The sequence below is a fragment of the Thermobia domestica genome, chromosome 1, assembly GCF_964235325.1.
Source record: "Thermobia domestica chromosome 1, izTheDome1.hap1.1, whole genome shotgun sequence".
Lineage (NCBI taxonomy): Eukaryota > Metazoa > Arthropoda > Insecta > Zygentoma > Lepismatidae > Thermobia > Thermobia domestica.
Window position 1 is genome coordinate 79,611,712 of NC_137454.1, and position 16,973 is coordinate 79,628,684.

General features: G+C 31.5%; 1 protein-coding gene across 5 annotated transcripts in view; it reads right to left on the minus strand.

Moving 5' to 3' along the window:
• Nucleotides 1–1,433: 1,433 nt before the first annotated feature.
• LOC145686523 (neural-cadherin-like) overlaps nucleotides 1,434–16,973 on the minus strand; it is a 698,042-nt gene continuing 682,502 nt past the window's right edge. For 3 of the 5 annotated variants that reach the window (XM_081759925.1, XM_081759916.1, XM_081759958.1), the window contains exons 25-27: nucleotides 11,541–11,744; nucleotides 9,441–9,599; nucleotides 1,434–7,410 (exon numbers count right to left, since the gene is read on the minus strand). In XM_081759925.1, the coding sequence (XP_081616051.1) occupies nucleotides 7,301–7,410; nucleotides 9,441–9,599; nucleotides 11,541–11,744 (473 nt within the window). In that variant the 3' untranslated portion in view covers nucleotides 1,434–7,300. Of the gene's footprint in view, nucleotides 7,411–9,440; nucleotides 9,600–11,540; nucleotides 11,745–15,503; nucleotides 15,743–16,973 lie in introns of all 5 variants that reach the window. The other 2 variants (XM_081759947.1, XM_081759936.1) reach the window with 1 other exon arrangement.

The following is a 16,973-nucleotide window of genomic DNA, read 5'->3' on the forward strand; positions in this document are numbered from 1 at the left end:
ATTGCACTATGTGCCAACGTCGCAAATAAAGAATCATAGATTAGATCTACCAATCTATCAAATAATTATATTGATTCTTTCGAGATGGCAGCTAAAGTCGATATTCATTGACACTACAGTAGCATCACTTATTAGTGTAGCAATCGATTCAACTGCTTTTGTATTTGTAGAGTAATGCTCCAAGTTAATCCACGACTTTGCCACATTGTGAACTTTTGATGCCCAATAACGGCTGAAGGAGGCCCCCGAGGGCATACCATCATATGACATTTTCGCATGATTTTGGCTCTGTGGTCCGTGGGCGCCATTTTTAGAACACCCGATACATATACATTTATATTTAAACAGAGCTAATTCAATGTGATAAAAAATGTGTATGATTTTTTTTTTTTTTTTTTTAAATAATAATTGTAACATTCATAGGTTCTTCCTACTTCTGTACTTCTTTCCTATTCATTAATCCGTTTCCTCTTCTACACATAGGTTTGTGAGAGAGGGCGTCCTCGCCAGAGAGACCCATGCTCTAATAATTGGTGAACATGAATTCTGCAACTGATATATGTGGAAATTTATAGGGGCACGAGTTTTTCGCAGTAAGAATTTGAAAATTTCGCGTTTCGTTTTTCATATTCCGCGTTTTGTCGCATTTTCCAAATAAAGTTTCGCATTTTGTAGTTCTTATGAAAAAGATACTCCCTGACATTTTTACAATTGTTCCTTCCATTCATAGATCACTACAGAAATAAACCATTAATTACCTAAAATCAAAATAAACTGAATATTTCACTTGACATTCTAAATTTCACTTATAGAAAATTATATTTTTTTAATCAAACCGAAGGAAAATCAATAACTAAACTCACTATGAGTAGGAAAGTTTTGCTGTCTACTGAAAACACATAGGAACAAGTTACATTTAAGCATTAAATATAAGCATATTTACACGTTTCCACATTTTCGTTCTTCATTGTTGTACGTTTGTCACCAGTCCATAATAATAATAATAATAATAAAAAACTTACAATTGGCACTGCTTGGTGATAGCTAACGCGCAACATGTTCTCTATAGTTATGTCCGAATCACCGAAAATGCACCGTTCATGCCACGTTCTACCGTTCCCTCAGCGGAAATCAGGCATTTTTAAATTAATGAAAACTTATTTTTGAATTTTCGCGTTTTATCGCGCAACGGAAACCAACAAAAATACATATAGGGTATCATAAAACGTCAGGAAACTGAAAATGACTTTATTCTGATGCATTTCGTTTTATCGCGCATTGTGAAAAACTCGTGCCTCTATTCATAAAACTAGTCCGTTTTCGAAAGGAAGTTTTCTTTCTTTTTTCTTTTTCTTTTTTGTAAAAAGATGCAATATTCTTTCAAATTATTTTGCTGTTCTTCAAGGAAGTATAAAGAAAATAACATGAAAATGTTAATGGTGTATTTTTTTATTTGTTATGTAAACTATACAGCTAGGTAATCACAGCTGAAAAAATTAACACAAACATCAAAACGTTCACAAAAATCACACAATTGCCACGAAAAAAAAAATCACAGCAGATGACTGTTTTTATGGTTTTTTCTTTTCCTTGTTCTACAAACAACAGAAAAATTCGTATTTGTTTCTCTTTTTTTCCTTTATTCATTAGTATTCATTATTAACTCATCTAATGTCCTCTCGCTCACTCACACAACAAATAACACAGAAAAAAAGAACAGGTGTGTAATACTTTAAAAAAAAGTAGTACCTTAAAGCTTTCATTCTGCCCTGTTGTATATGTATATATAGATACGGTATATATCAATAAAAACAAGTGCAAAATTCAAGCTGTGATTTTTTTACATTTTTTTTAAGACGAGGGAATGTTTCGAAGAGTATTTCTTTCATTTTTTTATACATATAATATCAACACAATGCATACAAATGCATATTTCTTTCCCTTTGTATCTTTCACACACACATTCTCTCTGTTTATTTATTCATTATTTATTTATTTATTTATTTTTACTTGAATTCTGCACTACTTATTACAAGTTACACATTCAGCTAAAAATCAGACATTAAAGAAATGTATTTTTTTACATAGTAGTAGTAGTAATAATAGTAGTGTGCAGCTCATACAAATGACTTTTTTTTCCTAAACTTACACCAATATACAGTATATATATATATTTATTTATTTATTTATTTATTTTTTTATTTTCACAATATGTTATTTTCTAAGGTATGAATATTTGTAAAAATGTACAAAATTTCTGTATTTTTTTTCTTAAAATTCTCTTTTTTTAAATCTCACAATTGCAATAGAGGAATGGTTGTATTCTTTAACGTTTTATTATTACACCTTATTACTTTGTTTCAGTATCAGTAAAAACTGAAGATAATAACCAAACGGAATCAGCTCTCTCCACTGACACTCACACAACTTAACTCTTAATAATATCTTAAGAGTATATGTATATATACTTATATTTAAATAGAGCTCATTCAATATGATAAATGATGTGTATGATGTTTTTTCTTTAGAAAAAAAAAAATAAACACACATGACTTTTTTCTGTTTTTCAACACTAGATGGCAGTGATATGGAGTCTGTGAGGTTTTGGGGCATAGCCGAGGATGTGCAATATGATGTCACGAGAATCTAAATACTATGGTACCATTAATTTTTTTTTAAAAAAAAGATACACTACTGTATTTAAAAAAAACTTAATTTCATTCTACTATTCATTTTTACCTTTAAATTTGAATGTTTTTTTTTTTTTTTTTTTACTCATATTACATACGTGGTTATTAGTATAACAACAGTAAACAACGGGAGTACAAAAGAAGGTTTGCAACGGTAGGTAAAGTTTTTGTTTTTCAGCTGTGAATTCATACTTTTCTTCATATATATATAAAAAAAATATCATAAGTAAAAATTTTACAAGGGGCAGCACTTTTTTTTAAATCTTAATGTAAAATAGGTATTAGAATCTTCACTTTTATTGTGCCATTATTATGAGATCAGCATAATCGATGCATTTTTTTCTTAAAAATTATGATTTTTTTTTTAACCAGTCACTATTAGGATGGTTAGATAGAAAAAATTACGACATATGAATGTTGGTCCTCAGTACGAAAAATTATCTCTTGATTTAATAATTTCGCGCTTTACTTTTTAAGCTTTATTCATAGTTCGCATTGTGTTTCTAAGTTTTCATTTTCATTTTTTTTCGTTACATCTTTTATATGTATAAAGAATAGGCACAATCAAAGTGAAGATATTATACATATAGAAGTCATACATTATTATATGTAAATCGGGGGAATAATCATGATTATACTACTAATAATCATATATAGCTGAAACTTGCCTACTTTCGTGCCAAATACAGTACATTACCACAGTTAACAACATAGGAAATAGTCAAGTCACTATTTGAGCAGCAAAACGCATCAGTACACGAAGAAATATTTTCCTGATGCCAAAAAATTTTTCAATCAGTCACTTCACATTTTCTGTTGATTCTTTTTCTTTACTTTTTTTTTAAAAAAAAAAAAGTTCAAAGATACACAAAACAGTATCTGAACGTTTCTCTTCTTCTAATGAAAGTATAATATGAAGATAAAATAATTTCTGCACTTCATTCTTGATAACAATATTATCCGTTCTTCCCATGTGTGTGTGATGTGTGTGTGTGTGTGTTGTGTCTAAATATGTCAGATTCTTTGATCTTAACAGTTTTTGCTGAATTGTGATTTTTTAAATATCATTTACTTCTTTCCATATTCTTGGAATGTTTCAGAATAAGGATTAACTTGATAAACTGTTGTCTGCATTAATATAAATTTTCTCTTGCGCTGAGTAATACCTTATCGATAATGTTCATACATACATAATATTTATATGGCAATATAACTATGAGAGCTTCCCTAATACCATTACGTTAAAACTAATATCTTTATTAGTATTGTAATATGCTATTGAGCCAATAGATTGAGTATTCAAAATTTGACTATACCAATTCATAATTCTTTTTAAAGTTGTTCAACTTTCTGTTTTGCTGTTGCCAAAATCTTAACTTACTAAAATATATTTCATTGCAACAATTCGACTTTTTTATTTAAAAAAAAAAATGTTATAGCTATTAAATGCCACAGGTTATAAAAGAATATCCATGGTTTCTACATTTATCCTTTTACGAAAAAGAGAAGTCATTCATTACTTTTATACTATCATACACATCCTAGATTTAATTTGCAATCTTTCGTCGAATCTATCATTTTTTTATTTCGTAATAAAAAGTATTCATCTGCTTAACAAAATAAATAAATACATACGGGTAAATTAAGTAGCAATGTACCTCAACATTTGATGTAGAATCAACATAGAGAACAGAAACAACACATTAATTTTATACTACTTAATCAATTCCTGACATGCACACATAAAGAACGTTTTAAAAAGTGCAATATATTAAAGACTATTAACACTTGACACCGTTTGTTTTTACGCTTTGTCTTATTTTGTTTGTTTCACTTTATAACTTAAAAAAAAGTGACATATAACATTTTGCACAAGTAAAGATTCTTTTTTTTTGTACATTCACCTACGATTCTACATAATACATGTAGTAGATAATATTATATATACTTATATATATTTATAAGTTCGTCTTCATCAGAAGTATCTATCTGATTCACTTCATTGGCACTAAAAAAACTGTCCAAAGTAAAAGTGGTAACGAATTACACATGGAAAAGGGGGGCAGGGAGAGGAGATAAAAGTCATACACACATACTACATACACTTTATATTTATATTTATATATATATTATATTCTTTTTTTGATTGTATTTGTAACACACGCACACTCATATCTTCGTGAGACACGGACATTTCTCTCCTTTGGACTTCATCAAAATTTCACTCAACCATCATCCATTCTCACTTACACGAGATTTTTCCCTTTAATATTCACTTATGCACTCATTTGGGCGACGACAGTTTTTTTCTTTTTCAATTTTCCTGTTTCGTCCAGCCAGATATAACGTTTTCGTCCCCACTCCTACGTGTGACTATATTCTTTTTACCTATTGTGTTGTATTTTTTATATATAAAGGGGAGGGGATGAAAGCGAAAGTATGGTTGTACACAGGATACAGTTTTGAGGAGGTGGTGGGGGAGATATTAGTGAAATAATGAAAATAACAGGACATAATACACGTATACATAAATGGAACAGAAAATAAAATGAATAATAATTCATCTATAAAAAATGAGGCAGACAAATGAGCAATTATTTGAGTTTTCCTTTTTCTTTTAGCACCAAATACTTGATAGAAATAATATCAGAGTTATGATGGTAGGACTCTTTTATGTGCAGAGAGAACTTTTTTAATTTACTATTTACTAAAGATAGCGATAGTTATACAGTAAAGTATCAATTATTCGAAATGATTACTTAAGTGTACGGATGCATCGTCATTAATTTAAGAGTTAGAGGTGGAAAAGTAATTACTTGGAAATTGAGACAATTTTCTCCTTTTCTTTTCTTTCTGTGAAATGAAAAAAGCTGCTTATAAGTTCTGGATTGAACAAAAGTAACGTAAGCACCTATAAGAATGAGCCAAAGTAACTGGGAACTTTTAGGAAAGAAATTACTTTACTAACAAATTCACCTTCGTGCACGAACAATTATCATAATGATTTTTCTTCTAAGTTTTGGCCAGATTTGTTGCCAATGGTTTTATTTTATTCTCAGGACGGAAATAAAATAAAATATAATATTCAAATGTCTTATATACTTGAGCAGAAAAGTAAATCATATTCATACTGAAACCTTTACAAAAGTTTATCAATATATTTTAATATTTACGCCGTTGAAGTCGCAATAATTTTCAAAACCGAATAATTGTTAACTTACTGTAACAGTTGGTTTCAATGGCCAATTATCGATTTTCCTGTACGATATTAGAGAAGTATTGTGTAATAAATCTGAAACTGTATTTACATAATAATTTTATCGCAGTGAAGTACTTGATTTAATCTTCAAGCAAGAGTTTTTAAAATCTAATTTTAGTAAGTCTGGAGCACTGAGTCATTAATTTAAAATGAATTATACTATAATATGTATATTTACATCAGTCTATCAATGTTCCAGTATAACATATTTTAATGTTCTTGACTGCTCACTTGCTGCCTCCATTTGTTTTTGAAATAATAATAATAATAATAACCGTACAGCATATAGTATGAGTGTGATTGTAAGAATTCATTACATAGTACAGTCTTATTTAAATTTGCTTGCTTTCATTTTAATCTCATTTTATAATATCCCCCAATTTAAGTCTGTGTTGCTTGTCATACCCATGATACCATACATGTATGTATATATAGTATATATAAAGAGAGATATCTGTATGTATATGGGCGCAACTTTTCATTAGAGAGCAAAGTACAATAATAATAATATCAGTCTTCCTCTGAAAAAAAATCAGAGAAACAAAAATAGTAAAACATACACACACAAACAAACAAAATGAAAAATCGCATACATATATATATATTTTCTGTACACAGTTAATTTAAAATGGGCAAAAATATAAAACAATTTCTTGCCACATCGAATTAAATACTTCACTCACTTTGGAATTGTTTGCGAAGAAAACAGGAGATACATATTTGACATACAAAACCTGAGACAGAGGGCTTGATATATATATATATACTGGATTATATCAACGTATAATACATTGATAAAAGTACGGGAGATGGTAATATAATGCAAAGGAGGGGCCTTGTGAGGTCTTATTATTTTTTGTAGTCTGTTACTACTGGTGGCAAAATGTAGCATCCATATAATGACTAAATCAATTATGAAACTATCATACCTACTTTTTTCTTATATTCCGAATCAGTTCACACAACCCCTTCTTACAATCAATTTATTTGACCTCTTTGCCTTCATGTTCGTCATATACATATGTGTGTGTTTGTTAAATATAAATATTTTTTACCTTTTTTACGTATGACAAACGCATATCTGTTAATGTTCATGGATAGATAGGTAATAACAACGTGTGTGTAGGTGTGTGTGTGTGTTTACATATATGCCCCAGTAAACATGACTCGTAGTAGAACTTAAAAAAAAAGAAAAATTAACACTATTTTTTTTTTTTTGAAAAACTTAAAAAAAATAATGGAGGTAACCAAACCCACATACATTTTAGTGGGGTTATTATTTTTTGAGACTTTTTATTATTAATAATATTATTCTTTTTTATATGAGATCTTCGTTCTTGGTTTTTTGTTTTTACTGGTCTTCCTCTTCGCTCTCTCCTTGACCATACATGTCAGCAAGTTTTGAGAATCGAGGACCCCAACCGTTCAGGTAGTCAAAATCCTGCTCGTTGTCATCCGTACCTTTACCAAAAGAAAAAACAGAAAAATGTTACGCTACATACATTTATACAACACTATTAAAATTCAGAAGACTATAGTACGTAAACATGCTATGAAACTATAATAATAATAATAGTAAAATCAATCTGCTAACACTTTTGATTGTTTCAGATGTTTTTATATGGTGGAGAGAAAAATGGATAGGAAAAAATAACAGTAAATGTGCACAGTTAATTAGGATATACTCATGTTCGATCACATTGGATCACATTGTCATAATGAGTCATAATATGACGGTTCAAGTATGTTGTAAGTTTACTGAAGAAGTTACTTTAAGTAATGACAAAAAAAAAAAAAAAGTCCATTTAAGGTTAAGAAAACAAAAATTTAATTTCGAACGTTCCGTTCTTCAAAATGTCAGAATTGAGTATATTTTTCTTCTTTTTCCATCAACTTACCCACTATATACATTTTTTTAAAAATTGGCAAATAAACTTAATCTTCATATCTCTTTTCTTCACAAATAATAGCACATTTGAGAGTATTTTACATCTCTAAAATAAATACTTTTATGTTTAAATTATAACACAAAACTTTAAATTTTAATGGCCGCGGTGGCTCAGTGGTAGAGCGTGCACCTGTGTTTCATGGGGTCTTTAGTTCGATCCCAGCTCACGCCAAGCAAACTTTGTGGTGGGCAAACACCGTGTGCATGGGTTTTCTCGGGGTTCTCCCGTTTCCTTCCACTTTCTTCATCCCACCACTTCCTGCATTTCTAGTCATCACCGTCTCCTTTAGCCTAGCTTGCATTAAGTTTTATGTTAGAACATAAAATCGAAATCAAAGTACCTACATACTCGTCTGTAGTTCAATCACAACTCATTCCATCTAAAAGCTCAATTTCACCGGAACTGGCGCTTACCATTATGTTCGCCCGAGCCACTCATATATAGAAATCTAATTTAATTTTCGTAACTTCTGATAATGTAAAAAAGAAATTCTATTCACTAAAGATAGCTGATGATAAAATAATTCACATCTATGATTCTTCCGTTACTCTTTTAGTAAAATATACTCTATAAATGAGCTTAAAATTATTGTACGCAGATAAAGAAAACACATTAAATTTACATTCACTGACAGTAAAACAATATGTACTCGACTGCAAATATATATCGAGACTTCTAAGATAGACAAAGGAAGTAGATGCATAAAATTTTAACTGTAAAGTCCGTACGGATTAAAAAAAAAAAAAAAAAAAAAAAAAAAAACTGTGGCTTAGTATAAGAAGAAGTTATCTGGATAATATAATAAAGAATCTTTAGGAAGAAAATAAAGGAAAAGATTATAAAAAATCTAATTGGACTGAACTGCTACAGGAAAGAACTCAATAGCGCAGTTTTGTTTCGTGGGCGATGGACTTTTGGGTTTCATAGGTATAGATATATCTTAATAGTTTATAACTATGTAAACCTATTATTTTTAAAGAATGTAGAACTCTGACTTGTGCAAGATTAATTGTTCTCACGTATTTAAAAAGGACCTTATATGAAAACATAGTGAAAACGTAACACACCACTAAAAAGAGTACACTATAAGCTCTTTCACTAAATGCTTCATCAGCTGGGGAAGATAAGAAATAGATGGAAATCAAATCAAGAACATGTTCTTCTGACTCCACGTGTATGCTAGCTGTAGTGTACTTTTTATTTTTATTATTATTAAAATGTGTGTGTGATTAAGTTTTTACTGTTTTCTGATAAGTAATTATATATATATATATATATACGACACTTATAACGTGTGTATTGATTGTTCCTTTCTTAAATGTTAGGCTTTGTTACCCTGATATAAGACATATATTGACAATTACTATCAAGGTATAAGAGGTTCGCGTGGCGATAGAAGATAACATGTATTATGGTAAACAATTATTACATCAGGTATATGTAATGGAACACCATAGCATGTTAAAAGCTTTTTAATTTGCAAGAATTATAAAAATAATAAAAGAGAACTTAAGATGATGAAAATACTGTTGAAGAACTCACCTGAGGCTAGAGAAGAGAGAGATCCTGCAGTGCTGCCGCCACCTTCGTAGGCGTAATTTCGGAGGTCATCGAATGGCGGGGCATTGGGATCGCTATCTGCTCGCTTTTTGTGCTCATCAATGAACATTCCGACATTGGGTTCCTGACCGATTGGTGGGACTAGAAAAATAAATGAAAATAATGTCTTATTTCTATACATTACTCTGTTGGGGTAAGCACTTAGGAATGATATGTTATTTCACATTTACTCCTTTGAAGTGACTATGAATTACTAGCATTTTCATTCAGACAGTTAAACCTGCTGAATTGGTTAACTCCTTGATTTAGTAACATATTTACCTAGATGTGAAGTAATATATATCCTATTATTACTTCGTAAATTGAGCACTTCCGTAAGCTGGACATCCTTGTAGAACAGCAGGGAGCCAACTCGGACGGGATATACTTTATCTAATTTTAAATTTAATCTACCAATCATTTGGTATATTTATCTTACGTTGAACAGTATTTCGTGGAATCTCAAAATGTTTTACAATATCTAATCATAAAAAGCCAGTCTAAAGATAGTAAAAATTTTAGTGTTACTTTATAGAATTTCAGTCCCCGACTGAAAATCTGATCACATTAACAGCATGGAAGGGCAAATAATGTAATTTTTAAATGGCATGGCATTTTGTTAATGCCAGACAACGTCCACTATATTAGTGTAAGGTAAACCCAGTTTTTAAAAAACGTACATATAATATAAAAAATAACAATGACAAACATTACCCTACCAAATTCATTCTGGTGAATGACATACTCATATTTTCCAAAGCAAAGCCGCATATGTAGTTTCCCTGTGGCTAAATAGTTAGCATTAATGCCTTTAGAACGTAAGACCTAGGTTCCATTCCTGATGGGAACTTGTGTTCACATCCCACGTTAAACTGTAAGTCCACTCTCAGTCTTCTGAGAAATGAACGTTGAATTTAAAGTATACCATATATAGCAAATGCCTTCACGTCCAACGGCACAAAAGAAGTAATAACAATAATATCTGTCGTAATCTATTTAGTGTAATAAAAGAAAATCCCTTTCCCCACTCCTTCGAGATGGAATTTCAATAATTCGTACAAACGAATGTGATGTTCTTATGTGTCTAAAAAGAGCTCTCAAACCAAATTTTGTGCCTGTACATCCACAGATTGAAAAAAAAAAATGTTTTGCATCTAAAACAAATCAAACCAATTCGCGTAACAGCCCATTTGAGGGCCTGAGCCGTTCCAGCGCCATCTGTCAACGACCTGCTGAACTATGTCCAGCAATGGTCAGCACGCTGGATCGCTCTGTCACTTACCGGCGTATCGGGAACTTTGTAGACCTAGTGGCCGCCACGTCTTTCATTCACGTGACTCCCCAGTTTGCCTCACGACGACGCTGGGTGGATGTCGAAAACTGGGAAGCACCGGCCGCGAATCGAACCCGGAATCACGTGGACGTGAGTCCCACGCTCTAACCACGCTGTCCCCGTATGTTTTTGCATCAGCCATATTAAACAGGTGCAAGCAAATGTAATATATTATGACTGTAAAAATCTCACGCACCAACTTTCGTGCATTTACTGTATATTCAGCGATTTATAAAATCCTGCTCCTCCTTTGCGTCAGCTATATTGAATTCGTGCAAGCGAATGTAATATTTTATGTTTCTAAAAACTTCACATATCAAATTTCGTGTCTATACATTTAGCGATTTAAAAGAAAGAAGAAAAACAAAGTATCTTTCCGTCCGTGTCAGTCATATTGAATGTGTACTAGCAAGCGAATGACATATTCGTATCCAATTAACCAAAATCCATGCACAAAATTTGTGTGCTTTTATATCCATAACCGTGTGTAATTCAAAAGAAGCACATGATAATTAAAAAAAATGATAATAAAAATATCTCCATTAGAAGGTAGCTTTCACATGATGATGGAACATACAAACGGACTACATAGATTGTTCTTCCTATTTTCAAAGAAAATAATTTTCCATATGTCAAGTAACTAAATAGTTTGATGTTTAATTATCTATCTACAATTGCAGTAATGACAGTAAATCACATCATGTACTCACAAGGTAATTTGGGGACTGCCATTTCTGGACCAGGAGCTCCAATAGGAATTTGTAGCGGCGTAATGTCGAAGGCAGTCATGTCGTCCTCACCGCCGCCTTCATCGTCGTAATTGATTATATTTTCTCGTACATCATCATCTGGACCGGGATATTTTATGTGAGCTTCTCGGCGACGATTATAAACCACAAATACTAGCACTAAAACTGTTATAGGAGAGAGAGAGAGAAAAGGAAATTTTAGTACTGTGATACAATCTACAATACAAAGTGGTTTTCTTTTAAAAAAAAAAAGTTCTAATGCTATAGTGCAATGCTTCCCAATCTGTTTTGAGTAACGACACACTTTACAGAACGCTCAGGATATTGTGACACACTTTACAGAACTCTCAGGATATTGTGACACACTTTACAGAACGCTCAGGATATTGTGACATACTTTACAGAACGCTCAGGATATTGTGACACATTTTACAGAACGCTCAGGATATTGTGACACTTAATTTTTTTACTTTTTATTATTAAGTACTGACGCTATGTCGTCCTGAGCGTTGTAGCTGCTGTTGGAGGCGTTGACTGGTATAGCCTGTCCCAAAACATATTTTAATTAATTATTATTACTATTACTTTTAAACTCTAAAATTTAATGACACACCAGAGTTGTTGTGACACTCCATCTAGAAACCATTGCTATAGTACTTTAGAATAAGCTATAAAACTATGAAACTCTTCAAATAAAACAATAAATATTTATATTTTCTCTTGTACTTCAGTTTACAGTATATATATATACTAAGTTGTTTTGTGGATTGTATAAATATTAAAATATATTACACTTAATAATGCACCATCTTTGATTTTTAGCTCATTGATTTATATGAGAGATTATTTTATCTGTTTTATTTAATGAACTGGAATTTGAATGGTTTGATAAAACGTCATTTCTTCATTGTATACTATTTACACCTATAACACTTTCACAATTGTAAACTTGTAAAATATAAATGAATTATTTAAATTATTGTATATCACAATAAAACTGAGTGGTAACTAATAGCATGAATTTATAATTCATTTATTTCTTTGAAAAGATTAACAATAATAAAGTAATAAGAAAACAATAAAACCTCTTGGATAAGTTGAAATATTAACAAAATATCGACATTTGGGAAATATTTTGAGGCACAAGGTGAAGAAAAATGACATTGATAGTACATAGCACGTTCAGAAAGTAAGTTCTGTTTCAATTTATCTCCGCTGCAGCGCTGCGATCGCAGTTCCGCACATGCGCGGTAGACGCTCTGTATCAAGGAGAAGAAACGTGCGCCATTTGGAGATCGCTGTCAGTCACGTACGCTTTGTTGTGCTTGTTTACAATGTCGGTGTTGATTGAAAATCCCGCCGCTTGTGATTCGTTTTCTGAATGCGATGAAAGTGGAACCAAGTGAAATTTATCGGCAAATTTGCGATGTTTACGGACAAAATGCGATGAATGATTCAATGGTGAGAAGATGGGTCCGACAATTCAATGAAGGACGTAGTGACGTGCACGATGAAGAACGAAGTGGGCGTCCATCTTTGGTTACAGAAGAACTGGTTCACGCGATTGATGACAAGATCCAGGAAAACCGCAGGGTTACTTTCATTTGTTCTTACATCTCACGTCTTTCCTTGGCGGTCAACACTTCAATAATGACGACGAGCTGAAAGAAACTGTTTCCAACTGGTTGAAGACACAGGCGGCAAACTTCTATGAAGAAGGTATACAAAACCTTGTGCCACGCTATGACAAATGCCTGCAAAATTTCGGCAGTTATGTGGAAAAGTAGTTTAAGAGTTGTAGAATTTTGTGCAATAAATAATTTTTCTGTATCTGTACACAGTTTAATTTTATTACCAAACGGAACTTACTTTCTGGACGTGCCTCGTATTTCATTATTTTCGTAATAAACATTTACGGAATTTAAATAGCGAACGCTGCAATGAGGTAAAGATTTAAACGTTATCTTATTAAACCTTAATTTTTATTAAATTTTCACATCATTTATACTTGAATTTTGAGAATGTAATCAACTTGTCTTATTGCTGTGAACGGTTTTCTTTGTTGACCTTTTTTGTATCTATAAAGGGTTATTTTAGTAATTATTTTCACGTGATGACAAATCCTGCACCTAATCATGAGAGAATTGGGAAAATTAATTTCTTAGGGGCTCAGACTATCGTTTATCAACTCAACTGTTCTTGACACTATTACACACAGTAATATACATACGTGCAAGTTGGCATGAAACTCCTTCAGTTAATAACTCGAAAAATTTAATCACTTACGATATTTCTAATCAAAATCTAATCGTAAACCTCGTATTATGCTCTTCAATAATAAGTTCACTCACTGTAGGCATGTCGCCCGATCCAACTTGTGAGCAGGTATTGTAAACCTACGTATCATCGATGCAAAGTGAGGCAAGGTTGCGTGTTGTCAAATAGATCAGTTTAGCGAATTTGGTTCTAATTGAATGAATGAGTTGAAAAAGTGATATATTCTACAAAATAGGCAAGCTAAACTGAGATAACTATTTTGTTCTTATAGCTACCTAGAATATTAAGAACAAGGAACAGCTTATAGAGAGCAACAAGGAACATATTCTGTAATTTTAGGTCATCTATGCTGAGGATGCGGAAACTATATTCTTCTTTGGAAGGTTGAGGTATGCTTTCTTTGTAAAACGGAATATTAACATGTAACAGAAAAGATAATGTTTGTACCTCTGGCGTAAGAAATTGCCGTACACCCTTCCTAAACACACATTAAGTCATTTCATAGGTAGATTTTTTAAGATAACATTTTAAGATAGGCGAATGAATATATCATACATGTGAAATTATGTTTCCCAATGATTTTAAATTTTTGGAAAAACAATATAGGAAACTGTGATCCAAATTACTTTTTCACTACCTGTATGATTAAACATAACTTTCTTACAAGGCTGTCTATATATGTACATATATAGACAGCCTTGTAAGAAAGTTATGTTTAATTTATGTTTAAGATGGACACAAGGCCTTTTTATAAAAATATACCTGTATGATTAAGTATGGGAACTGTTAGTACTTAATTAATCCCGAAAGATTACAAAAAGTTATTTAATTAATCTTAAAAGATCAGAGGTCGGATTTCTCAAAGAACTAAACTCTGTTCAAAATATATGCGTATATTTTAAGAATTAGTCCACAACGGCAGATTACAAATGGATAAAGAGTTCTAGAAAATCTAGATTTTATTCTTTTCATTTAAAATATATATATTTCTAAAAACAAAACTGCTTAATTATTATAGTAAAACATAATACACTTTATAAGCATGACGGGAATCACTATTACAGTAAATTGACAGTACACAAAGTGACTACTGGACGAATTTTCAAACAGGAAAACATTATTGCCAAATACCGTTAGACTTCGTCAGGTGATTAGAAAGACTAAAGTAAAGAAAGAGTCTTCCATTTAACCTTTCAGTGAAACACGCTGATTGCTTCGTAAGCCTACTTTGTACATTGTCTTTCTCATCTACATGACGAAGCCTAGTTATGGTAGACAATAGATTACACTATAATATATTATAAATCAAAATACACTGTAAAATAAGAAGAAAAAATATAGAAAACTGAAATTCTGCCTCTTACCTTATTTCAATATAACCTTATTGAATACTTTCTTTCGTGTATTGAGCGAAAAATAAAAATGATATATATTTAATTTAAGATCCCATCATTTTAAGATTGAGACGAGATGGCATTTCATTATATTGTGTGGGATCCTAGACGGTATTTATTAAATAATTAATATATTCAAAATCAATTTAACATACTTAACCCTTCCAAAAAATAACTAAAAATAACTAAAAGAAATAATAAGTATCTTAAATAAAAAGAAAACATAAGAAGAAGCAATAAACATAAAACTTACTGAGCAATGTTAAAATACAGACAACAACGGCAATGATGAAATCTGCAGACGGAGTAATCGTGCCAGCTCCTAGTACCTCTAACTCGCAATGCATTCCCGTGTAATCCAATGGACAGTGACATGCGTACATTCGTTCATCTTCATAATTCTCACAGTTGCCTCCATTTTGACACGGTCGCCATTCGCACTCGTTTACATCCACACAAGTTATTCCTTGTACCCTTGAACCTTCTGGACAGCTACATAAGTGACCATGACCACAAAATTAACATAAACAAAACAAATAGATATATATGGCGCAAAATAATAACATAACAGAAATACTGAAAGCAAAAATAAAGCAAATACACAAATCAAAAGGAAGAAAGAAGTTCATATATATATATACAATGGGTAATATAAAAGATGTAACACAACATTTAGACGTTTTAACTCTCGTGTGAATAACGTATGATAACATTGTGAATTATTTGCTTTATTTGATTGGTGGTAAAGAGCAAGAATTAGGTGCAGTCTATCTTGAGAATTAAAGTTTCGAGAAAAAAAACTCTAGCATAGAGTATACGGATGAAAGTTTTTTTAAAAAATACTATCTTGGGGATGAGAGGTTTGAAACGTAAAGCTTCTCCCTTTCCTCAGAAGATTGCAGAAATCTAAGAATAATACAACAATTTCCCTGAATATTTTAGATACCAGATCACCAACACAGCACTGTATTATCACTGGCATGTCACCTATTGCAAAGGAAGCTTTCCATGCACCACAATTTTGAGTTTACTTCTTCCTCTCGACTTAGGAATTATACATTTGAATATCGCCTGTCAGCTCTAGTCCTCTTCTTTTTCTTCTTTTCTTTCTATCATATGTTTTATCACATCATTCAGAATACAATTTCTTATGAAATGGTGTGATAAGTAACTCCTTTCGTCTTTTAATTTATCTCCAATATTGTTTTCTCCCATACTATGGCTAATTTTTTTCTGTTTTATCCAGATAATTTCATCTCTTCTTCTCCATATGTACATTCTGAAGTATCCTATTCCTTTCTCGTAATGTCCACGCTTCCACACGAACCATTTGATGGTTATTTTTCGTAACTTTTAATCTAGCTATCTACGAAATACACTTTTCTTTTTTGCACATAAGGTTTCTTTCACCATTTTTATTCCCTGTTTCCTTCCCGTCCATATTTAAGATATTCAGTGAATTTCATCTTCACCACTTCTATCAAAGTAATCGAAAATTACTTCCTCTCCATAGCTTCTACAGTTGACATAGCTCCATTTTTCCAATCACCATTGTTTTCATGTTTTAACATTTATAGTCAGTTCGTATTCTTCACAGCTCTTCTGGGTTTGTAATAATTTTTTGATATAATGTAGTAATTATAAATATTATTTGGTAAACACAGTCAACGTTGTTGATATTCTCGCAATAATCATGAACTAAATCTGCAAATCAATTATAATA